General features: G+C 43.5%; 1 protein-coding gene across 1 annotated transcript; it reads right to left on the minus strand.

Annotated features, from left to right (window-relative positions):
* Positions 1 to 4994: 4994 nt before the first annotated feature.
* On the minus strand, positions 4995 to 19881 carry LOC102981815 (zinc finger protein 852). Its single transcript, XM_055080004.1, has 3 exons — positions 19603 to 19881; positions 11959 to 12172; positions 4995 to 10059 (listed from the first exon to the last, which is right to left on the minus strand). The coding sequence occupies exons 1-3, from the start codon at positions 19879 to 19881 to the stop codon at positions 8606 to 8608; spliced, it is 1947 nt and encodes a 648-aa protein (XP_054935979.1). The 3' UTR covers positions 4995 to 8605.
* Positions 19882 to 20193: the final 312 nt, after the last annotated feature.

Genomic DNA, 20193 nt, shown 5'->3' on the forward strand with positions numbered 1-20193 from the left:
GGAGGAATATTTATGACTTATCTAAGAACAGGGGTGTGGTTTGGATGCGGAACTGATGCAACATGCCTTTTCAGTCCTTGAATGGGTTCTTCCGGTTGTTGTCATGGCAATTGTCAACTGTCACGGTGCTGGTGGGTGTGTCTTTTAGCATCCTAATGTATTACAATGAGTGTATAATGAGGCTCAAGATCTACTGGAAGTCAAATCTTCCACCATCTTGGGCCTAGGTGGTTCTAAGAAGTCCGTGTTTTTTTTTCTCTTTGCAGCTTCCTTCTGAAACTGAGATAATTGCTTTCTATTCAAGGAAGGGGCAGGAGTATGATTCTGGGGCAAGAGCCTTGGTAAAACATTGAGCCAAAGCCAAAGATAGAATCTGACCACTAATGAAGAAGCACATTCATATCAACCGGAACCGGAGGTCTCTCCTCCCCCTGGGGGACTCATGACCATTATTCCTCAGGGACCATTAACCATCTGTATCAGCAAAAGACATTATTCCAGTTCTAGCATCAGAGGAAGGCAAAGGTAAGAATTGATAGGGAGGGACTTCCCTGGTGGTGCAGTGGATAAAACTCCATGCTCCCAATGCAGGGGGCCCGGGTTCCATCCCTGGTCAGGGAACTAGATCCCACATGCATGCCACAACTAAGGAGCCCGTGTGTGACAAAAAAGGAGCTGTCGAGCGGCAACTGAGGAGCCCGCCTGCCACAACTAAGGGGCCCACGTGCTGCAACTAAGACCGGTACAACCAAATAAATTTTTAAAAATAAGAAAAAAGAATTGATAGGGAACATATCTGTCTTGGGCGCATTTCTTGTGGGTAGGCTAAAGCTCCGTCATGCAGAAAGGGGATTGCAGGCCTAAAATGGAGCTGACAAACTAGAGTCCGTGCTTCAGCCACACAGCAAATACTTAGAATAGCACTTGGTACGTAGCAGATGCTCAGTAAACACTTGTTGAATAAATAAATGAACATTCTCTAAATCTAAGCCAGGTCTTTTCTCTTGTGACACTTCTTATGTTCAGCCTATGCCATATTTATGTTTTTATAGATCTTATGCCCCTTGCTGGCTTGAGAGCTCCTGGATGGAAGGGACCAATTCTGAGTTTTATCTTTACATGTCCAAATTGAGTGTTCACACTGTTCTCCAAGCAATACAAGATTTCTCACTAAAATACTCAGCCTTGGGACTTCCCTGGCAGTCCAGTGGTTAAGACTCCATGCTTTCATTGCCGAGGGCCCGGGTTCAATCCCCGGTCAGAGAACTAAGATCTCACAAGCCACAAGGTGTGGCCAGAAAAACAAAACAGAACAAAACAAACAAAAAAACTCAGTCTATTTCCACTAGGAGTCATGACAATTTCTATGTCCCTTTAACATCACCAACAGTTGGTACTGTTAAAAGATAAATTGAGACATTAAAATTTTTAAGAGTTTAATTGAGCAAACATCAATTCAAATCAGCACCAACCTGGAAGTAGTTAGGAGCACTCCACCAACAGGAGCTAGATGCAAGGTTTTTACAGAGAGGACAAGGAAGAAAAGCAAGGAAATTGCTTGACTGGCTATAGCTGAAGTGGTTGCATTTATTTGGGAAAACCCAGTGACTTGTTTGTGATTGGTTGTTTTTCTTAACCTTGAGGCTCTTAGACTCCCCAAATTTCAAATCTATTTTTCTTGGCTAATGCCATAAAAATGGGAAACTTAGTCATAGGCTGGCCTGCAGAGATTCCTTATAATTCTACGTTGTAATTCCCTATAATTCTACATTCTAGAATAGAATGTTCCTCTATTCTACTCTCATAATAAAATCTTTTCTATGCTGTTTAGGGCAGCTTTGCCCTACTCTCCAAACATCTCCATTATCATCACACCAAACTCTCGTTAACATGATGCCAAAACTTCAGAGGACTGATTGTACTGAATATTTTTTCAATTTTCTGTATGCTATGATGTTTGACATCCCCCCAGAAAAACCATTCTGGCTGGGGAGACTGCCCTTCCTAGGGCTAGCCAATTCTTAGAGATAGCAAATGGCCCAGCCAGAGGCATGTCTTTGATATGCAAACTAACCAGTCCAGAGCCTCACTACCTCTACTGGCCCATACACCCCAGGAGACAATATTCCTCTGCCTTTATCATCCCAGGGCCAGGTGCTAGGCAACTAGGAACCACCCCTTCAGCCCCAAACCCATCAAATCCTGCCTTGCCTTTCCCTTGAAAATCCCCGTAAAGACCATGGCCTAAACCTTCCCCTCACTCCTGACCCCTGACTCTTCACCACCCTGGTGGCTTACCCATGTGGTCCGGCGTGGAATGCCATGCCTCCTGTCTCTAGGATCAGTGAGTATAATAAAGTTTGGGTCTTTTTTTCTCCTGTGCCTCTCCTCTCTCCTCTTTTGGCTGCATCTGACTGACCAACTCATTAAAAAAAAAGTGCAAACACAAACCATACCATCAGCTGGAACATCTCTGAGCCATGGGCTGCACTTCACTAAGGGAGTGGCGAGAGCCTACAGCCTGTTCAGCCTTTTCTGGAAAGGCAGCTACTTCATGGAGTTGGCTGAAGCCCTGGAATCCCACTCAGGCTTGATCTTGGATGTAATATTTCCATTTAATGATAGCACTTTGCTGAGCCTGTCCTATTTTATTAGTAGGATAAGTGAGGACTCATTTGAGGATGGACAGCTCAGGTCTTAAGGTCACATACAGGGCTTTGGTGATCAGGAGCTCTGTTTCCATTAGGGCCAAAAGCCAGCTCAGAGTTGCCATTTGAAGGGGGTGTATCTGGCAGCTCTCTTCAGTATTCACTGGTCCAAAACCCAAGAGGCCTATGTACCCAAGTAGCAGTCTCTTGTTGCCATAGGCTCCAATCCTCACAAGTAAATCGCCAAGATGTGGCGCTCCAGAGGGCTGGCAAGCACCATTGGTCCCAATGACGGGGTCCATGCCAATGCATCTTGCACAGCCTCTAGAGTCTGCTGCTGTTGGGGATCCCATCCAAGGATGGCTGTCTTGTGGGTAACCGTGACATAAGAGCCCAAAAGAATACCCAGATTTGATACATATTGCCTCTGATAGCCAAGAAGGCCTACCAGTTATGGAGGCTCTTTTTTGTTGGCGGGGGCTGCCAAGGACAGCAGTTTTCAGCTGACTTTATCAGGAATACTCCTCTGATTACTGGCGCAGGTGGCTCCCAGAAAGTGCACTTTTGAGCAGGTCCCTGCATCTCATCAGTGTTGTCGGCCCTTCCTGCATGTCATAAGATCTACAACCTTATGTACGGACTGGTCAACTTGTTTCTTGGTCAGGCCAGCAATAAGGATGTCAACACAGTGGATGAAAAGTAGTTCTGGGGATAACTGAGCTTGCTGCAGATCTAGGCCTACCACTGGCGGTGTATTGCAGGGGAATTGAGGTATTGCTATGGACTAAACTGTGTCCCCCCTAAATTAACATGTTGAAGCCATAACCTCCAATTTGACTGCATCTGAAGTCCTAAAACGAGAAATGAAGACAGATTGCAAAAGTGTGCTTATTCTTCAAGACAAAGGAAGAATAACCCTAAAGGTGATTCAGAGATGATGAGGGTTTACCACCTCGGTTTCAAACAGACCAGACAGCTTCCACAGAAGCCATGGGGACAGAGCCACCCAGAGCCTTGGGATAGACTCCCCCAGAGCTCTGACTCCGTCTGAGCTCTGGATGCTCCCCAGAGTATCCAGAAGGTGGGACCATCACCCCAGTGGTCCTGGAGGGCAGAGGACCAACCAAAAAGTTACTCTTGAGCCTTAAGATCTCATGTAACTTGCTTTGCTAAGTTTTGGACTTGCTCAGGCCCTAGCACACTTTCTTCCTTCTGATTTCTCCTTTTTTGGAATTGGAATGTGTGATTACAATGGTCTCTGCCCCCAGTTCCTGGCACAGAGCCCCTGAAACCCTTGTAATTTTCTAAGTCATAAGAGCTCTAGGAGCATCTTTTGTTCTAATATTTGGTCTTTAACCCTGGTTCTTGACACAGGGGTCCTGAAACCTTTGTAATTTCCTAAGTGAGAGGAGCATCTTTTATTCTAATAAAGCAACTCTGGGTGAACTCCTGGATGAGAGCTGGTCACCAGAAAGACCACGCCATGATTCAGAGCTCGGAATTTTCAGCCCCCTTCCCCCAGTCCCATTCTCCTGATAAGAGAGAAGGGCTGGGAATGGACTTAATGACTGACCATGCCTACACGACGAAGCCTCCATAATAATCCCAATAGAACCAGGTTCAGAGAGCTCCCCAGTGGGTGACACATCCTGGCTCCACAGGGACAGCTCTTGTGCTCAGGACCTTCCCAGACCTTACCCTATGTATCTCTTCATCTGGCTATTCATATGTATCCTTTAGCATATCCCTTTATAATAAACCGGTAAATATAAGTAAACTGTTTTCCTGAGTTCTGTGAGCCACTCTAGCAAATTAAACCCAAAGAGGGGGTTGTTGGAACCTCTGATCTATAGCTGGTTGGTCAGTAACACAGGTGATAACTTGGGCTTGGAACTAGTATCTAAAGTTGGTGGGGGTGGGGTGGGGGGATGAGGTGTGTGTGAGTCTTATGAGACTAAGCCCTTAAGCTGTGCGATCTATTTCCACGTAGTGTCAGAATTGAGTTAAATAGTAGGGCACCCAGCTGGTGTTGCAGAGAATTAGTGTGGGGGAAGACACCAACACATCTGGTGACCTCAAGAGTAAGAACTGAAACGTACTGAGTAGTGAAGTTGACACAGGAGGGAGAACTGCAGGTTTCTTTCAACATACAATGTTGATCCTATAACTGTCCCAGCACTGTATTTTGGAAGCACATAACCTGTCTGGTTTCACAGGTTCACAGCTGGAGAGGAACTCTGCCTCAGGATGAATCGTAGCTCAGATCTCACCCATATCTGATTTAGATGAGACTTTGTGGACTTCAGAGTTAATGCTGAATTAAGACTTTGGGGCTGTTGGGATGGAATTAACTTATTTTGCAAATGAGAAGGACATGAATTTGGGGAAGCCACACTCAGAATTTATGGACCAAATGTTTGTTTCCTTGAAATTCATATATTAAAGCCCTAATCCCCAGGGTGATGGTATGTAGAGTTGGGTCTTTGGGAAGTAACTGGGGTTAGATTAGTTTACGTGGGTAGGGCATTCATGATGGAAGTAATGTCCTTATTAGAAGAGGAAGAGAGAGAGAGCTGCTCTCTTTCTTTACAATGTGAGGCTATAGCAAGAAGGTGACGGCAGCCAAGACTCAAAGGATCCTTACCAGAACCTGACCATGTTGGCAACTTGATCTTGGACTTCCCAGCCTCCAGAACTGTAAGGAACAAATGTCTGTTGTTTAAGCCACCCAGTCTATGGTATTTTGTTATAGCAACCCAAACTAAGACAGCTGCTAAAGATATGTCCCTCCCAATCCCCTTCCTCCCAAAAAGGGATCAGGCCCAGTTATTTTTATGCTTCAAAGAATCATCCCCTCATTATGCAAACTCTTCCAGGTAATAAAAGAGAAAAAAACAAAACTTCCAAATTCATTTTACAAAGCAAACTGAATCTAGTTCTGTACTTAAAAAATAAAATCAAATCACCACCAAAAAAATGGATTTTATTCCAGGAACACAAGGAAATTTCATTTGGAAACTTGCCAGCAAAATCGATTCTGAAAAGAATGATAAAACCATAACATTACACCAACAGATTTTTAGAAGTCTGACAGAACCTAGCATCCATTCCTAATAAAAACTTAAGTATAATAATAATTCGCTATAGGGTATACTACATGCCAAGTATTGTTTCAAGTGCGTATCACTTACGAACTGATTTTATCCTCAAGGCCCTACGAGGTAGCTCCATGTTACACATGGAAGACAAAAGGAAGCAAAGCAACTTGCCCAGGATCACACACCTAAAGAAAGTGGTGGAGGCAGGATTTGAACCTAGGCTTCCAGGCACAAAATCTGTGCTCTTTACCACTATAACATATTGCTTCTTCTAAAAATAGGAATAGAAGAAAACTTCCCAAACAGAGTAGAATATTTATCAGAAACAATGAGCGTGAACACCATATAAAACTGTGAAATCCTAAAAAACCTTTCTCCTGAAAGTTAGGAACAAGACACTGAACGCCTGTTACTCACTATTCAACATTTTTAAAATATTTGTGCTCATGCACGACGTAAGTGGCATACAGATTAGAATTAAGAGAACACTAATCGTTATTTATTGTATACCTAGAGAAGCTAGGAAATGGAACTGAAAAACTCTTCAAACAAAAACTAATCTAGCAAGGTAATTGGATCCAAGTAAATTTTTTTAAAATCACTAATTATTAAAATACTAGCAATAACCAGTAGAAATTGAGGTGTGCTTTCAAATGTAGCCCCTTTTCCTCCAACCAAGAGCCTGAGTGCTTTTCTAGCAAGTGAGGACATTCACTGCTACTTAGCACCTACCCGGGACCGGTGGTGGTCAGATAACAGGGTTATGAACAGTGCTGGATCCCTCTCTCCAGAGACTTCGTGTGGTACGGTATGAGCAGAACCAGAAGATAAAAAATTACAATACTCGACAGAGGCTTCTCTACTAAAGACATAACCAGTCATGTTGAAATCAGAGTAGAGGGCTGGACCCGTGTGTTCATATGGGGTTAGGCTCTCCCCTGGAATCTGGGAGCTTCCAAAGTAAAACACTTTCAAAAAGAAAGTCCTATCAGTTTAAAAAAAATGAAAATACCAAAAATATAGCTATAACAGAAATTTAAAATATTCACAAATGGCAAATTTCCAGTTCTGTCCTCGGTTCAGTAATTTTTTAGGCTCCTAATAAACACTCTAACCTTTTCTGAGATGCCTCACCCAGAATCATATCCAATTCTTATTTTCTTGAGCCTCAACTCTCTTCCCCTTCTTCTCCACTGTCTTGGAGACATAAATCACAGCTCACAAAAATCTCTCTCCTCTAGGTTATGTGCCTGACATTGCCCCTCTAACCTCTTCCTCCTCTGCCACACTGCTGATCCTGTCATATTGCTAAGAGGAAGAGGGTAGCCACCAGGGGCAAAGATCCCCTAGCATTGAGGCCCTACTATAAGGATGGAAAGAAAAACTTGTGTCTGATACATGACTGTAGAAGAGGAAATCCCCTGAAAAGATTTTGTTTCTTATGCCTTTGAGGTATGAAAGTTGGCCCAGAAGATAATCACAATAATTAAGCGTACACCTCTCACCTAAAAATCAGATGACAGTTGCAGGCATCTAGAACTAGTTGGTAAGGAAATCAGAATGGTGTGACTCTATTATCTTGTCACAAACTTCATTACTATTCATTCCAATCATCCAAGAATGCTAGGAACTGAAATTGCCTTGGAAGTTGAGTCTTCTTTGCAGTAAACTTTGATGCTGTTCTTGTTTACTTAGACAGCAGGGTGGAGAAAGCTAGTACAGGAGTCCGTGTTCATGGCAAAGTACATTATCACTGGAACATGACAGCTGCCTCCAATACCTAGATACATACATACACACACACACCTGCACACACTCAAACACAAATCCATTAACTCTCTGAGGCTGAGGTAACAGTAGTAAGACTCTAAAGGACACAAGGAGAAGATATGAATGAGGCCTTTGTACGTGATATCCTATGATACCCATCTTTAGAAATTTTAGGTCTGGTGATGAAAGTGGAGTTCATGCCCACTTTAAGCATGGTTCAGTTGTTTTAAAAAGCTATTTAACAACTAGAATATGTTAAGTATTATCTATATGCCAGAAGAAATAAGATACTATACCCAACCTCAAAGCCTACATGAAGTTAGTATAAAAGGACACAAAGGGGCATTAGGTTGAGAATTGACAAGGCAATTATATAACAATTGCAAATTATAGCACAGGTTAATTCAAAACACTGAGGTCAATCAACAGGTTAGGAGGAAAAAAGGAGCATTTGAAGAAGAAAGTCCTTCAGAGATGACCTAGATCTTAAAGGTTCAAGGGACACAGATTGGCAAACAGGAAGAAAAGCTTTTCTAGGTAGAGAACACAAGTGATGAGAGTCTAGATTAAAGTAGTTTTAAAAGGGCCACATTCAAGAGGTAGAAAGAATGACTCAGAGTCTTGGAGAATGACTTTATATAAATGGTAAAATGGAGAAGGTGGAATAGAATAAGGAAATATCTCTTTCCTTAAGAATATAATTATGGGACAAATAATTAAGAAACAAGATAGATTTTAATTTTTTTTTAAAGTGAAAGAAGGGAATTCCCTGGTGGTCCACTGGTTAGGACTCCTTGCTTTCACTGCTGAGGGCATGGGTTTGATCCCTGGTCGGGAAAGCTCCCCAGCAAGCCTCATGGGGTGGCCAAAAAAAGAGGTGAAAGAAAAAGGAAACCTACAACCACATGAAATGTGTAGTCCTTAGTGGGGAAGGACCATACTGTTACTACCACTCTCTGACCTTCCTGACCACCAGAGAGCATTTTGGGAATGATCCACTTTGATTAATGGTTCCAAGAGACCAGGGTGAGCATACTTCTTATATAGAAACCTTAACTCAGAGTTCCTTGCTGTCTAGAGAATCATGCCTTAGGAACCAGACCGAGCCAGACCTGAGTGCTTTTCTCCTGTGTGAGTTCGCTGGTGGTGATTGAAAGTAGAACGCTGACTGAAGGCTTTCCCACACTCAATACATTCATAGGGTTTCTCTCCAGTGTGAACTCTTTGGTGCACAGTGAGTTGTGAGCTGTCACGAAAGGCTTTCTCACAATCTTTGCATTTATATGGTTTCTCCCCAGTATGGGTTCTCTGATGTACCATAAGGCTAGAATTATGACTGAAGACCTTCCCACATTCATTACATTCATAAGGTTTCTCACCAGTGTGAATTCTCTGATGAATAATGAGGTATGAGTTTTGATTGAAGGATTTTCCACACTCATTGCATTTATAGGGCTTTTCACCCGTGTGAAGTCTCTGATGTCGAATGAGACATTTACTCAGACTGAATGCCTTACCACACTCATTACATTCAAAGGGTTTTTCTCCAGTATGAATTCGCTCATGGTCAGCAAGTTGAGAGATCTGATTAAAGGCTTTCCCACACTCACTGCATTTGAATGGTTTTTCCCCAGTGTGGAGGCTCTGATGTCGAATAAGACATTTACTTCGACTGAAGGCCTTGCCACATTCATTACACTCGTAAGGCTTCTCCCCAGTGTGGGTTCTCTGATGGTCAATAAGATTTCTGTTGGAACAGAAAGCCTTCCCACACTCATTACACTTGTAAGGTTTCTCACCACTGTGAAGTACCTGATGGCGGACAAGGCTTTTACTCCGACTAAAGACCGCTCCACACTCATTGCATCCATACGGTTTCTCCCCAGTATGGGTTCTCTGATGGTCAAAGAGTTTGGAACTCTCATTGAAAGCTTTTCCACATTCAATACATTTATACGGTTTCTCCCCAGTATGGAGTCTCTGGTGTTGAATGAGATGGGAGCTATGGCGATAGGTCTTTCCACAGTCACTGCATTCATAGGGCTTTTCCCCTGTGTGGATTCTGAGATGGACTATGAGCTGAGAGGTCTGCCTGAAGGTCTTGCCACACTCATTGCACTCATAGGGTTTCTCCCCAGTGTGGATTCTCTGATGCCCAATGAGGTGAGAACTCCAATTAAAAGCTTTGCCACATTCATCACATTGATAGAATTTCTGTCCCTTCAGAACTCCCTGATGTTCTGCAGGACTTGAGGACAGATCTGGATGTTCCTCCAGTTCCTTATATTCATCACACCCATCTTTGGTGGATTTATTTTTATCTTCCTGTGTTATTTCCAAGAAATCACTTTCCAGTCTGGTCCCTTCTTCACCTGAGGGTTGAACTTCTAGCTTCTCTAAAGCCTCTTCACAGGCATCTCCAGCTTCTGGTCCTCCAGGAATCATTCCACAGAGTACTACTGAGGTCCTATCAGATGACTTCAAAACTTTAGAAATTTCCTGCTTTGGAGGCAACTCTGAACTCTCCATCCTGTTCTCACCTGCTGCCAAAAGAAAGAAGAAAACAACTTTCACTCATTTCTTGTCCTACTGAAGAAAGATAATCATCAGGAGTCTATGTACTTGAAAAAACTTCACATTACAGGTAAGGAATGAGGAGACACATTAAGAACAGGAGAGAAAATGGGAAATGGCTCAAATTTTTCTTCATGGACAGAAAAACAAAGAAGGGAAGCTGGTCAGTGGAGGAGGGCAGAAGAACGGCCCTCAGGACAGAGGGATGCTGAGCCAGCACAGCCAGGTGAATAGGCCAGCTGAAAGGCAAGAGACCAGACTGTAAAGCATGGTGTGATCTTCCAGAAGTCACTTAGATGCAACGTCTCCTTAGTAAAATGAGGAACCCTAAGGTCCTTTCCAACCATGACAGTGTATGGTTCCACAGTTCTCAGCAAAGATGGTGGGGAGAGAGAGTGATGGCAAATACCTCAAATCAAATATGAGAAACAATGTGGGCAAACCTGAGAGTAGAAAGGAAATTTATATTATGAGGATGTGATTAGGAAAAAGTGTACATAAAGAAGTGATTCTGGTATAACAGGACAGTGACAAGATTTGGAGAAGCCATGGGTAGAGAAATACTGGGGAAACGTACTGAAGGGGAAAGCAAAGCTGTAAAATTGGGCACCCCCTAGTCCCTGGAGCACTGGACTGGTAGGCGCCAGTAGGCACTCCTATAAAAATTAATTTTTATAATTTGAAATGTAAATCAAAATACATATTTTGTATCTTGATAATCTGGAATCATAATGAGACTGAACAGCTGAGTATCTGCTTTTGAATTCTAGAATTTTTGAATACAAAAGCTGGGAGAAGGCAGAGCAATCACGGTCATAGCTAAACACAAAAATATTGGTTCCTTTCAATCACATCTTAACCAAGGCCACAAGCCATCGTACCACCTTAGCATACGGAAAGTTAAAGACATTTGTTTCCTTGATTCTTAGCTCACCCTCTCCAGCGTAGGCTATTGTCCTAGACCGGTCAACCCCAGAACCTGCCCTGACAACAGCCCCTTCCAGGAAGCAGCCCTGCCCCAGTCTTTCTGAAGGGGAAGCTGAGGCAACCATGCTTTGTGCCAAGCAACCCAGCTCATCCCATGATGGACAAGAGGTGACTGGAACAGGGCCAAGCACCAGACCCAAGGTGTAGCTTATCTGTAGATTAGTCATCAGCCTCTGCGTGGCCTGGGCCAAAGTTCTGCTCAAACAAAGATGATATTTAATGGCTGAACCACCCTTGGAGTCCCTTTCTACATAAATTCTGAATGGAAGGTAGGAAAAACTAAGGAAATTACAAGTAAGAGCTCAAGCTGAAATGATGCATGGAGAGAAGGCAACCATCAGGAGCCACAGCAAGCAGAACATAGAAGGAGACACAAAGTCTAATTAAGAAGGAGCTTGGAGGGGGAAAAAAGATTCAGAGTAAAGAGAATGGGTATCAGTGGGAAGAGAAAACAGATACGCAGGGCACAGCTGTCTTACGACACTGGTGTAAAAATCCTTTCACTTCCACTGCTGAGGTTCCCAGGTTCCCAGGTCCCCACAAGGCTTCGTTTCCCGAAGTCCGGTCTAGTTGGTCAGTCTGTTTAGGGATTCCATTCCTTTAGTCTTACTGTAAGCAACTTAGCTCATCACTTACAATAACTAACTGAATGGCACTCTACTCCTTCCAACTACAAACTCTAATAAACTGGCCCAGCTCAGTTAATAATAAGGAGAATGTTAATAACTATTAAAGTGGGTGATGATGGAGAGGGGTTCATTATACTATTCTCTCCCTTTGTCTTTTTATATTTTCATAATAAAAAGTTAAGAAAGAAAACGAATATACCAAAGAAAGTGTAAAGAAGACAGACTCTAAGTACCGGGGAATAGAGTCATTACCCAGTGAGGCCAGGCTGCAGTAATTTTCCAGCATGATGTTCCAGTACAGGGCTCTCTGGCTGAGTGCCGGACCTTTCCACTTTTGCTGAGTATAGTCCACAGACAGGAACTCGAATACTGCAGCCTCCTGGAATGACAAGTTTCTACTGCTCAGGGACATTCCCAGTCTGAGGGGCAGAGTCATTAGGGGCACTGAGAGCACAGGGTCGGGGACCTAGTGGCAAAAGAGGTAGGGGGAGGGTGGGAAGCTGGAAGGACACATTAATAAAAGGAGAAGTCCAGGGCAAGATACAGTCAATGAACTCAGTGGACGGGAGCAGCTCCAGGGGAAGCAGTTAGGCGGGGAAGCCACAGGAGCAGACTCAGAATGGGCCAGAGGCCCGGAGATGAGCTCTAGCTATTCCTGGGCCACAGACTTGGCACTCAGGAAGCTGACCTGGGGCCTGACCATCCGGAGCACAGTTGCCGCTGCTTGGTCTCCTACGTTCCCCACTTGGGGAAGGGCAGGCACCGGGGAAGCATGCTGAGCTGAGGGAGGAAAGAAAGCTCTGAGTGGGACCAGCCCTGCTCTTGGCTCCAATGAGGTCTGTATCCCAGCAAGTGGATTCAAGAGAACCCGGGTGGCTCCACACACACGGACCCTCATCCCTGTTCCATAAAGGCATTATCCTTTGTGAGCTGTGAACTTTTCCTGGAGGCACAGAAGGTCCCTGTTCAAACCGAACTGGCGGTTCCTTCCAGCCCTCTCTCTCCCACTCTCGGAAAGAAGCTACACTTCTGACCACCTCCTGTCTCCCGTGGCTTCCCCAGCAGCAGCCTGCCTGGCCTCCCCCTCACCTGTCGGCCCCTCATTCCCTGGCTTCTCTTCCTGCACCTGCCCTCTCATCACGGACACTGTAGGCCTTCAGGTCTCAGAGGTTCTCCTTTCCGTCTCTCAGAGATCTCATTCTCTAATCCTGCTCTCACAGTTCCTTGTTCTCTCCTCCACATCTAACACAAGCTCTGATTGCCTACTGAACATTTCACCTGGTGTTCCATAGTAGCATAAACTCAGTGTCAAAAACGCATCTTCTTACTATCTTCATTTCCTATCTTCCCACATTTTGTTAATGATTCCAGACATCAGTCAAAACCTTTAATTTACACTCTTTTCTTTAAACCCACATCTAACAGATATTCCCCAAATTGATATGCAGATTCAACACAATCCCTTTCAGAAACCCAGCTGGTTCCTTTGCAGAAATTGACAAGCTGATAATAAAATTTACTGGAAATTCAAGAGTTCCAGTACAAGGCAAAAGAGACTTGAAAAATAAAAATAAGCTGAGGGAATTCCCTGGAGGTCCAGTGGTTAGGACTTGGCACTTTCACTGCCATGGCCTGGGTTCAATCCCTGGTCAAGGAAATAAGATCCCACAAGCTGCACAGCGCAGCCAAAAAAAAAAAAAGTTGAAGGATTCACACTTCACAATTTCAAAACATTTGACAAAGCAGCACTCGTCAAGACAGTGTGACACTGGCATAAGGATAGACATGTATCAGTGAAATAGACTGAGTGCAGAAATAAACCGATACATCTACAGTCAACTTATTTTTGATGGAAGTCCCAAGACCACTCAAAGGGGAAAGAGACTTTTCAACAAATGGTGCTGGGACAACTGGATATACTCATACGAAAGAATGAAGTTAGACCCATACCTCAGACTATATATGAAAATTATATGGACAGCAGGCCTTGGCACCTGTTGCAAACTGGCCCCACTGCTGTGTCCCAAATCACAGATGATGGCGAGCTTTCCCTGAGAGCACAGAACCCTCTGTCTCCCACCATGGTTAAGCAAATTTTTAAAAAATCACTACCTTCATCCACAATTAAAACAGAGGCCATCAACTCCTATATTTGCTACAAACCAATACCTAGGCAATGTCTCCTGGACTCAGCGAGCACTGCTAGGACTGACAAAAAAGAGACAACCGTAAACTGAGATGGGAAGAGGCTCACACCAGAAAGCCTGTCACCACTCTGATAAAAGAAACTGCAGTGCTGCTACAAGGGGATGGAGCATCAATTGAAGAACGACTTTGGGATCATGCTTGCCGACGAAACTGCTGAAGTTCTGGCAGAGAAATGAAGCTTTGCTGCGAAAGAAGGGGGTGGGGTAAGGAAAATAAGTACACAGAGAAAACAAAAGCAAAGGAAATCTGAGAAGTGATAAGGTACATAACTGAAGGCCTATAAAAAGAGACTTGAAGACACAACAACAAGAGGCTGAAGCGGAAAGGTGCCTCCGGGGCAGGCTCCAGCCTTGCTGAGCCGCAGCAGCACCAACAGGAGCTGCGAGTCAGAGAAATAGGCAAGAGACTTTCCCAGCCCAACTTGCAGAAAGACTGGGGAAGAGAAAGACACTCAGGCGCAGGGAAATCCCGGAGTGAGACGCAACAGAATGAACTGGACACCAGAGAGAAATATTTTGAAGAAACGCACCCAGCGGGAAATGTAAATGGCACTGAACTATCTCGGGAAATTGAGACCCACAGGGAAAAAATGAGCACCAAACATAAGCCTCCAAGCTGACCTGTTCTGAAGCAGCTGCTGCAGAAATGTCCGAAGAGGTCAGTGAAGTATCTGTAAAGAGGTGATGAGAAGACGGACCAACAGAAAAATGAGGGCAACTGCCTGTGAATATGGCAAAAGATTCCAGCCCTCTGAGCCCAGCCCCTGCAACCATGAACACGGATAAAAGTTAGTGACTTCCTGGGACTTCCCCGGTGGTCCAGTGTTAAAGAATCCGCCTTCCAATGAAGGGGACGATGGTTCAATCCCTGGTCAAGGAACTAAGATCCCACATGCCGCGGGGCAAATAAGCCCACACACCGCAACTAGAGAGCCCACGTGTCATGGAGCCCGAGCGCCACAACTAGAGAGAAGCCCGTGCACCACAATTCCTACATGCTGAGAGAAAGATCCCACGTGTAGCAACTAAGACCCGACACAGCCAAAAAAAAAAAAAAAAAAAAAAAAAAAAAGAACAGGAAACCATTCCTTTAAAAAAAAAAAAAAAAGCTAATGACCTCTTGGGCCTTTCAAAGTCTGAATGAAAGCCCCACAGCATAGTAAAGAGATGGGGCCAGTGAGCTGAAACTGCCCAATTAAATTCAGGTATCCTAATGCCTCAGGGTTCCTTCCAGGTGCCAATTAGCTTCTGAGACAGAAGAAAAGCTTCATTCATCAACTTGTTAAGATTATACCACAAATGGGAGCCCCCAGGCCTGGAGGGCAACCTGAGAATGGAGCAGGCCTCTTCTCCCCCAGAGCTTCATCTCTTTGCCCAGTTTCAATTCCCAGATGAAAATGGCTTTCAAAAGAACAGGGGAAATCCCAAACCATCATGTGGGCATTTTTCAGGGACATTTGCTTCTTTCTGTCATTTTGCTTTATCATCTTATATGTAATGTAATTTTGATTTCCTTTTAAAATTCTCATTACGTAGTCTCTTGTTCTCATGTTTTTCCTGCCCAGTGAGAGTGTACATAAGGTTTACTTTATACACTGATAGTAAGCAAATAAGTTTCTAAGGCAATTGCCACTAAAGGAAGATTGCTTCTACGAAATAGTGCCATTTGCAGCAACATGGATGCAACTAGAGATTATCATACTAAGTCAAGTAAGTCAGAAAGAGAAACAAATATCATATGATATCACTTATATGTGGAATCTAATATATGGCACAAATGAACCTATCTACAAAACAGAAACAGACTCACAGACATAGAGAACAGGTTTGTGGTTGCCAAGGGGGAGGGGTTGGGGGAGGGAAGGACTGGGAGTTTGGGATTAGCAGATGTAAACCATTATATATAGGATGGATAAACAACAAGGTCCCACTGTATAGCAGAGGGAAATATATTCAATATCCTGTGAAGAACCACAATGGAAAAGAATATTTTAAAAGAGAAGTCTATATGTGTTTAACTGAGTCACTCTGCTGTACAGCAGAGATTGGTGCAACATTGTAAATCAACTATACTTCAATTAAAAAAAAATTTTTAAAGAAAGATTGCTTCTAGTACACATTCAAAATGTTAAAATAATATTTATACCAATTTGCCAATTAAAAAATGAGCTCAACCTAGTGCCCAAAATTTGGGTTCTAAGTACCACTCTACAATGAATGAAACCAGGAATCCTTGCAGAAATGGTTGATTCCAGGGCTGGGGGAGGTAAAAATATAAGATGAGTAACTTGTGGCGCCTGAAAATCAGAGAAAGACACACAACAGGATGGAAGCATGTAAGGGGAAACAGAAGCCAACTTGAAAGAGCTCCCAATGGCCAAAATCAGAATAACTTAAGCCACAAAATAAATAACAATACATGCAATAAACCCCCAAAATAAACACTGAACATCACACACTGATGTAACTGATATTAATTAAGTAAATAAACAAAAGGGAGAAAAGGCACAACTCTTCCTCACAAAGAATTCCAGTTAATAAATGTAGAAGAAAAAATAGAAAGGAAAGGCACCTTGAAGAACATCACAATAATAACTGCTACAGACAAGATCCGCCAAGAAATGCTAATTAGTGACTGTAAGTTGAGGAGAAAGGATATTTCTATGCAAAGTCTCAAAATGTCTTCCTCAAAATAATTACTAATTACAAAGGAAAGACAGAAACTTTACAGTGATGAAACTTGGCAGAAATACTGGATCAAAAGTAGTATCACTGATAAGAAGACATATTGACATCATCCTCAATCTAAGCAGGAGAACATCTGACAACCAAATCGAGAGGGTCATTCTAAAATTACAAATATAAAATACTTCAAAAGTGTCAAGATCGTGAAAAACAAGTAAAACTGAGGAACTGTCACAGACTGAAGGAGAACAAGACATGACAATTAAATGAAATGAGGGATTCTAGATTGGATCCTGGAACAGAAAAAGAACATTAGTGAGACAGTGATGAACTCTAAATAAATCAGCAGTTTAATTAACAGTATTGGACCCCTGTAAATTTCTTAAGTTTGATGACTATACTATGGCTATGCAAGATACTACCTTTAGGTAAAACAGGTAAAGATATAAGGGAACTCTGTAAAGTTCGGACACCCTCTGTGAGTCTACAATTAGTGAAAATAAAAAGGTGTTTTGTTTTTTTTTGGCCACACCACGCAGCATGCAGGATCTTAGTTCCCTGTCCAGGGATTGAACCCGTGCCCCCCGCATTGGAGCACTGAGTCTTAATCACTGGACCACCAGGGAAGTCCCAAAATAAAAAGGTTTTTAAACTGAAGAAGTCTGAGATGTCACTGCTTGTTTCTATCTAGAAATATTAATGTCTAGATATTATGGATTAACTTGGCAATAAGGGCACTGAATACTGTCAATGCTTATCATCTCCAATTTGTATTCTTTCTTTCATTAATTTAACAAATATTTACTGAGCACCTACTATGTCCCAGGCACTAAGGTCTCTGCAGTGAATAAAGCAGACAAAAAGCATGGCCTTGAGTAGCTTATGAGAAGACAGACAGTGAAATAAAGACAGCAACAGGTCTTATGTAGTATAATAAAACAAGGAAGTAGGATAAGAGGTCTAAAATCAGGGTTAAAAAAGAATAAGCTCAAAAATTCAGTCTAGAGCACATAATGACACACCTGAGGGACCTCTTTCAGACAGTTTCTGATATTAAAAATGCTGAAGATTGCAAAGTAAAATGACTTATATTTTACTACATTCTCTGTATTTTTGCTCTGGAGAATGACAGCATAGAACGCTCATGCACTAATACTTCCTGGATACCAGAGCCACAGAAAACTTAACCTTGGCATAGTTACTGTTTTTCATGTTTTTGTCAGTTTTCCTTCCTTATAAGTACATATAGAGGTTTATCTTCAAAACAATCCCATCTTTTTGGCTTACTTTTAAACCAAAATTTGTCTGCCTTTCTTCAGCATTGAGAACAACATGCAAGAGCAGCCTCATTTGTCAGTCCCTGAAAATGCACACATATACACATGAATATAACAAATGGAAACTCCCTGAAATCCCTAAGCAAATTACTTCCTTGCAAAATAAGCGACCTAACATTAAGGAGTTTTCAGTTTGGAAGTGAGACAGGCTGGGACCTGGGACCCTTCGCTGCAGTGCCTGCACCTGGACAAACATCTCCTCCACCAACAAAACACAAAGAAACTATAAGGGGCTAAAAATAACTGCTTCCCGGCGCAGCTGGGGCAAATTATGAACAACAAGATACAAAAAGACCAAAAATCCAACTGCCACTTCTGAGGTGCTGGGAGCAAAAGCAGAGTATAGCCCATGTACCCTGCACACAGCACCACCAAGGGTGGGTAGACCACCGAAGCCACCCCTCATCTGGGACCCCCAGACCTACCCCTACCCGCACCCGAATTAAGAACACCTCCCCCCTTCAGGGAGCAAGCAAGGGAACGTGTTACTTGTTTTCGCTCCCTCCTGCTGCCTTGCCTCAATTTCTTGTCAGGCCTCTTCTCAATTTCTATTGATTAAAGAGGCCAAGAACCCTGGTTGGTGACAGACCCGCAAACAGTTTGAAAGAGAATGGTGTTCTTTTCCTTGCCACCACTCTTAACTTAGGAAGGAGACCATTTTCTTATTTCTTAAGCCTATATGTCAGACGACAGTAGAGTGGTTTTAGGTTAGTGCTGTTACTTGTGTTTAAAAACTGCATTTTAGGTACTTCCCTGGTGGCCCAGGGGTTGAGAATCCGCCTGCCAATGCAGGGGACACGGGTTCGAGCCCTGGTCCGGGAGGATCCCACATGCCGCAGAGCAACTAAGCCTATGTGCCACAACTACTGAGCATGTGCTCTAGAGCCCACGAGGCACAACTACTGAGCCTGCATGCCACAACTACCGAAGCCCACGCGCCTAGAGCCCGTGCTCTGCAACAAGAGAAGCCACTGCAATGAGAAGCCCGTGCACCACAATGAAGACTCAACACAGCTAAAAATAAATTTAAAAAAAATTTTTTAAACTGCATTTTATAGACACTACTCTTTTATTTTGAAAACAGAAATAATCACCCTAATAAAGAATTTGCTATTTTTCTGCACAAACGTCACTTGCTCAGCATTTACAACTTCATGTAATGTGTATTATACGAAATAAACTGCAAACAAAATGTTTTAATTATACTTGCAAATATATATCTCAGTGGTGTCATAATGCTGGCATCAATTTTAACCAATAAAGGAACAAATACATTCCGGAAGTTGAAGATATAATTTTCAAGAAGCAACAGTATGAATGTACTTAATGCTACTGAATTATACACTTTAAATAGTTAAAATGGTAAATTTTTATGTATCATACGGTAAATGTAAGGCATATATTATCACAATACTGTCTTATTACAATACTAGAAAATTTTTAAGCAATAGGAGGATCCTGTTTCGTAGTTAAAATTTTACATATACGTATGAGTTTGCATAATCATGCACAAATTTTAAAAGGTCAGGAAGCCTCCAGACAAAAACATTAACGGATTGCAGTTACTTTTACTTTTCTTACGCTCACCCGCGTCATCTAACTACCTGTAATGAATACGCTTTGTTTGCATAATTGGGAGAAGTGATAAAACACAGAAAAACCATTACTCCAAATTCGCGCCCCGGGCAGCGAAGCGCAGGCAGATACGCCCTCACCGGGGCGGGTCGGGCTCCCAGGCCAGCCCCCCGCCCGGGCGCAGCCTCCAGGCCAAGCTTCACCCGCCGCCCCCCCGGGAACCCCGCGCCCGCACGGCAGCCCTCGACGCCCCCTGTTGCCCCGCTCACCGACGCCCGCGGTTGCGAGACTCTCCTTCCCCGGACTGCACCACCTGCCCCACGCCAGCCTCCTTTCCGGGCTCTCCGCCGGCCCGTATCGCGCACGCGCATGCCGCTCCGGGCCTCTAGGCCTCTCTAGGAAGCAGGGAGGGCCAACGTCTCGGCTTCTCCCGGGCCCTAGTTCCTTTCTGAGCCCATCCCGTAGGCTTGTCCCCCACACTCCCCACCTAACCTAACCCGCTGGACGCCTGCCTTCTGTTCGTACCCCAGATCTCTATCAGTCTTGTCCTGTTTTCCTACACCCCTCCCCATGTGTGTGCAGGGTTTCCCTCCAGGGCTCCCTCCCCCCAGAGAAGAATGATATCAAAGCTGTTTCTTATCCCCAGCTGCTTGGGTGGACCCCAACTGGGTCTTTCCTTGCTA

Source organism: Physeter macrocephalus, chromosome 18, assembly GCF_002837175.3.
Source record: "Physeter macrocephalus isolate SW-GA chromosome 18, ASM283717v5, whole genome shotgun sequence".
NCBI classification, from domain to species: Eukaryota; Metazoa; Chordata; class Mammalia; order Artiodactyla; family Physeteridae; genus Physeter; species Physeter macrocephalus.

Coding starts and splice junctions, on each gene's coding strand:
- LOC102981815 (XM_055080004.1), bottom strand. CDS start 19,881: ATGCGCGTGCGCGATACGGGCCGGCGGAGAGCCCGGAAAGGAGGCTGG. Junction 12,173..19,602: donor GCCCGGGGCGCGAATTTGGA/GTAATGGTTTTT, acceptor TTTTGCCACTAG/GTCCCCGACCCTGTGCTCTC. Junction 10,060..11,958: donor CTGCAGCCTGGCCTCACTGG/GTAATGACTCTA, acceptor TTCTTTTGGCAG/CAGGTGAGAACAGGATGGAG.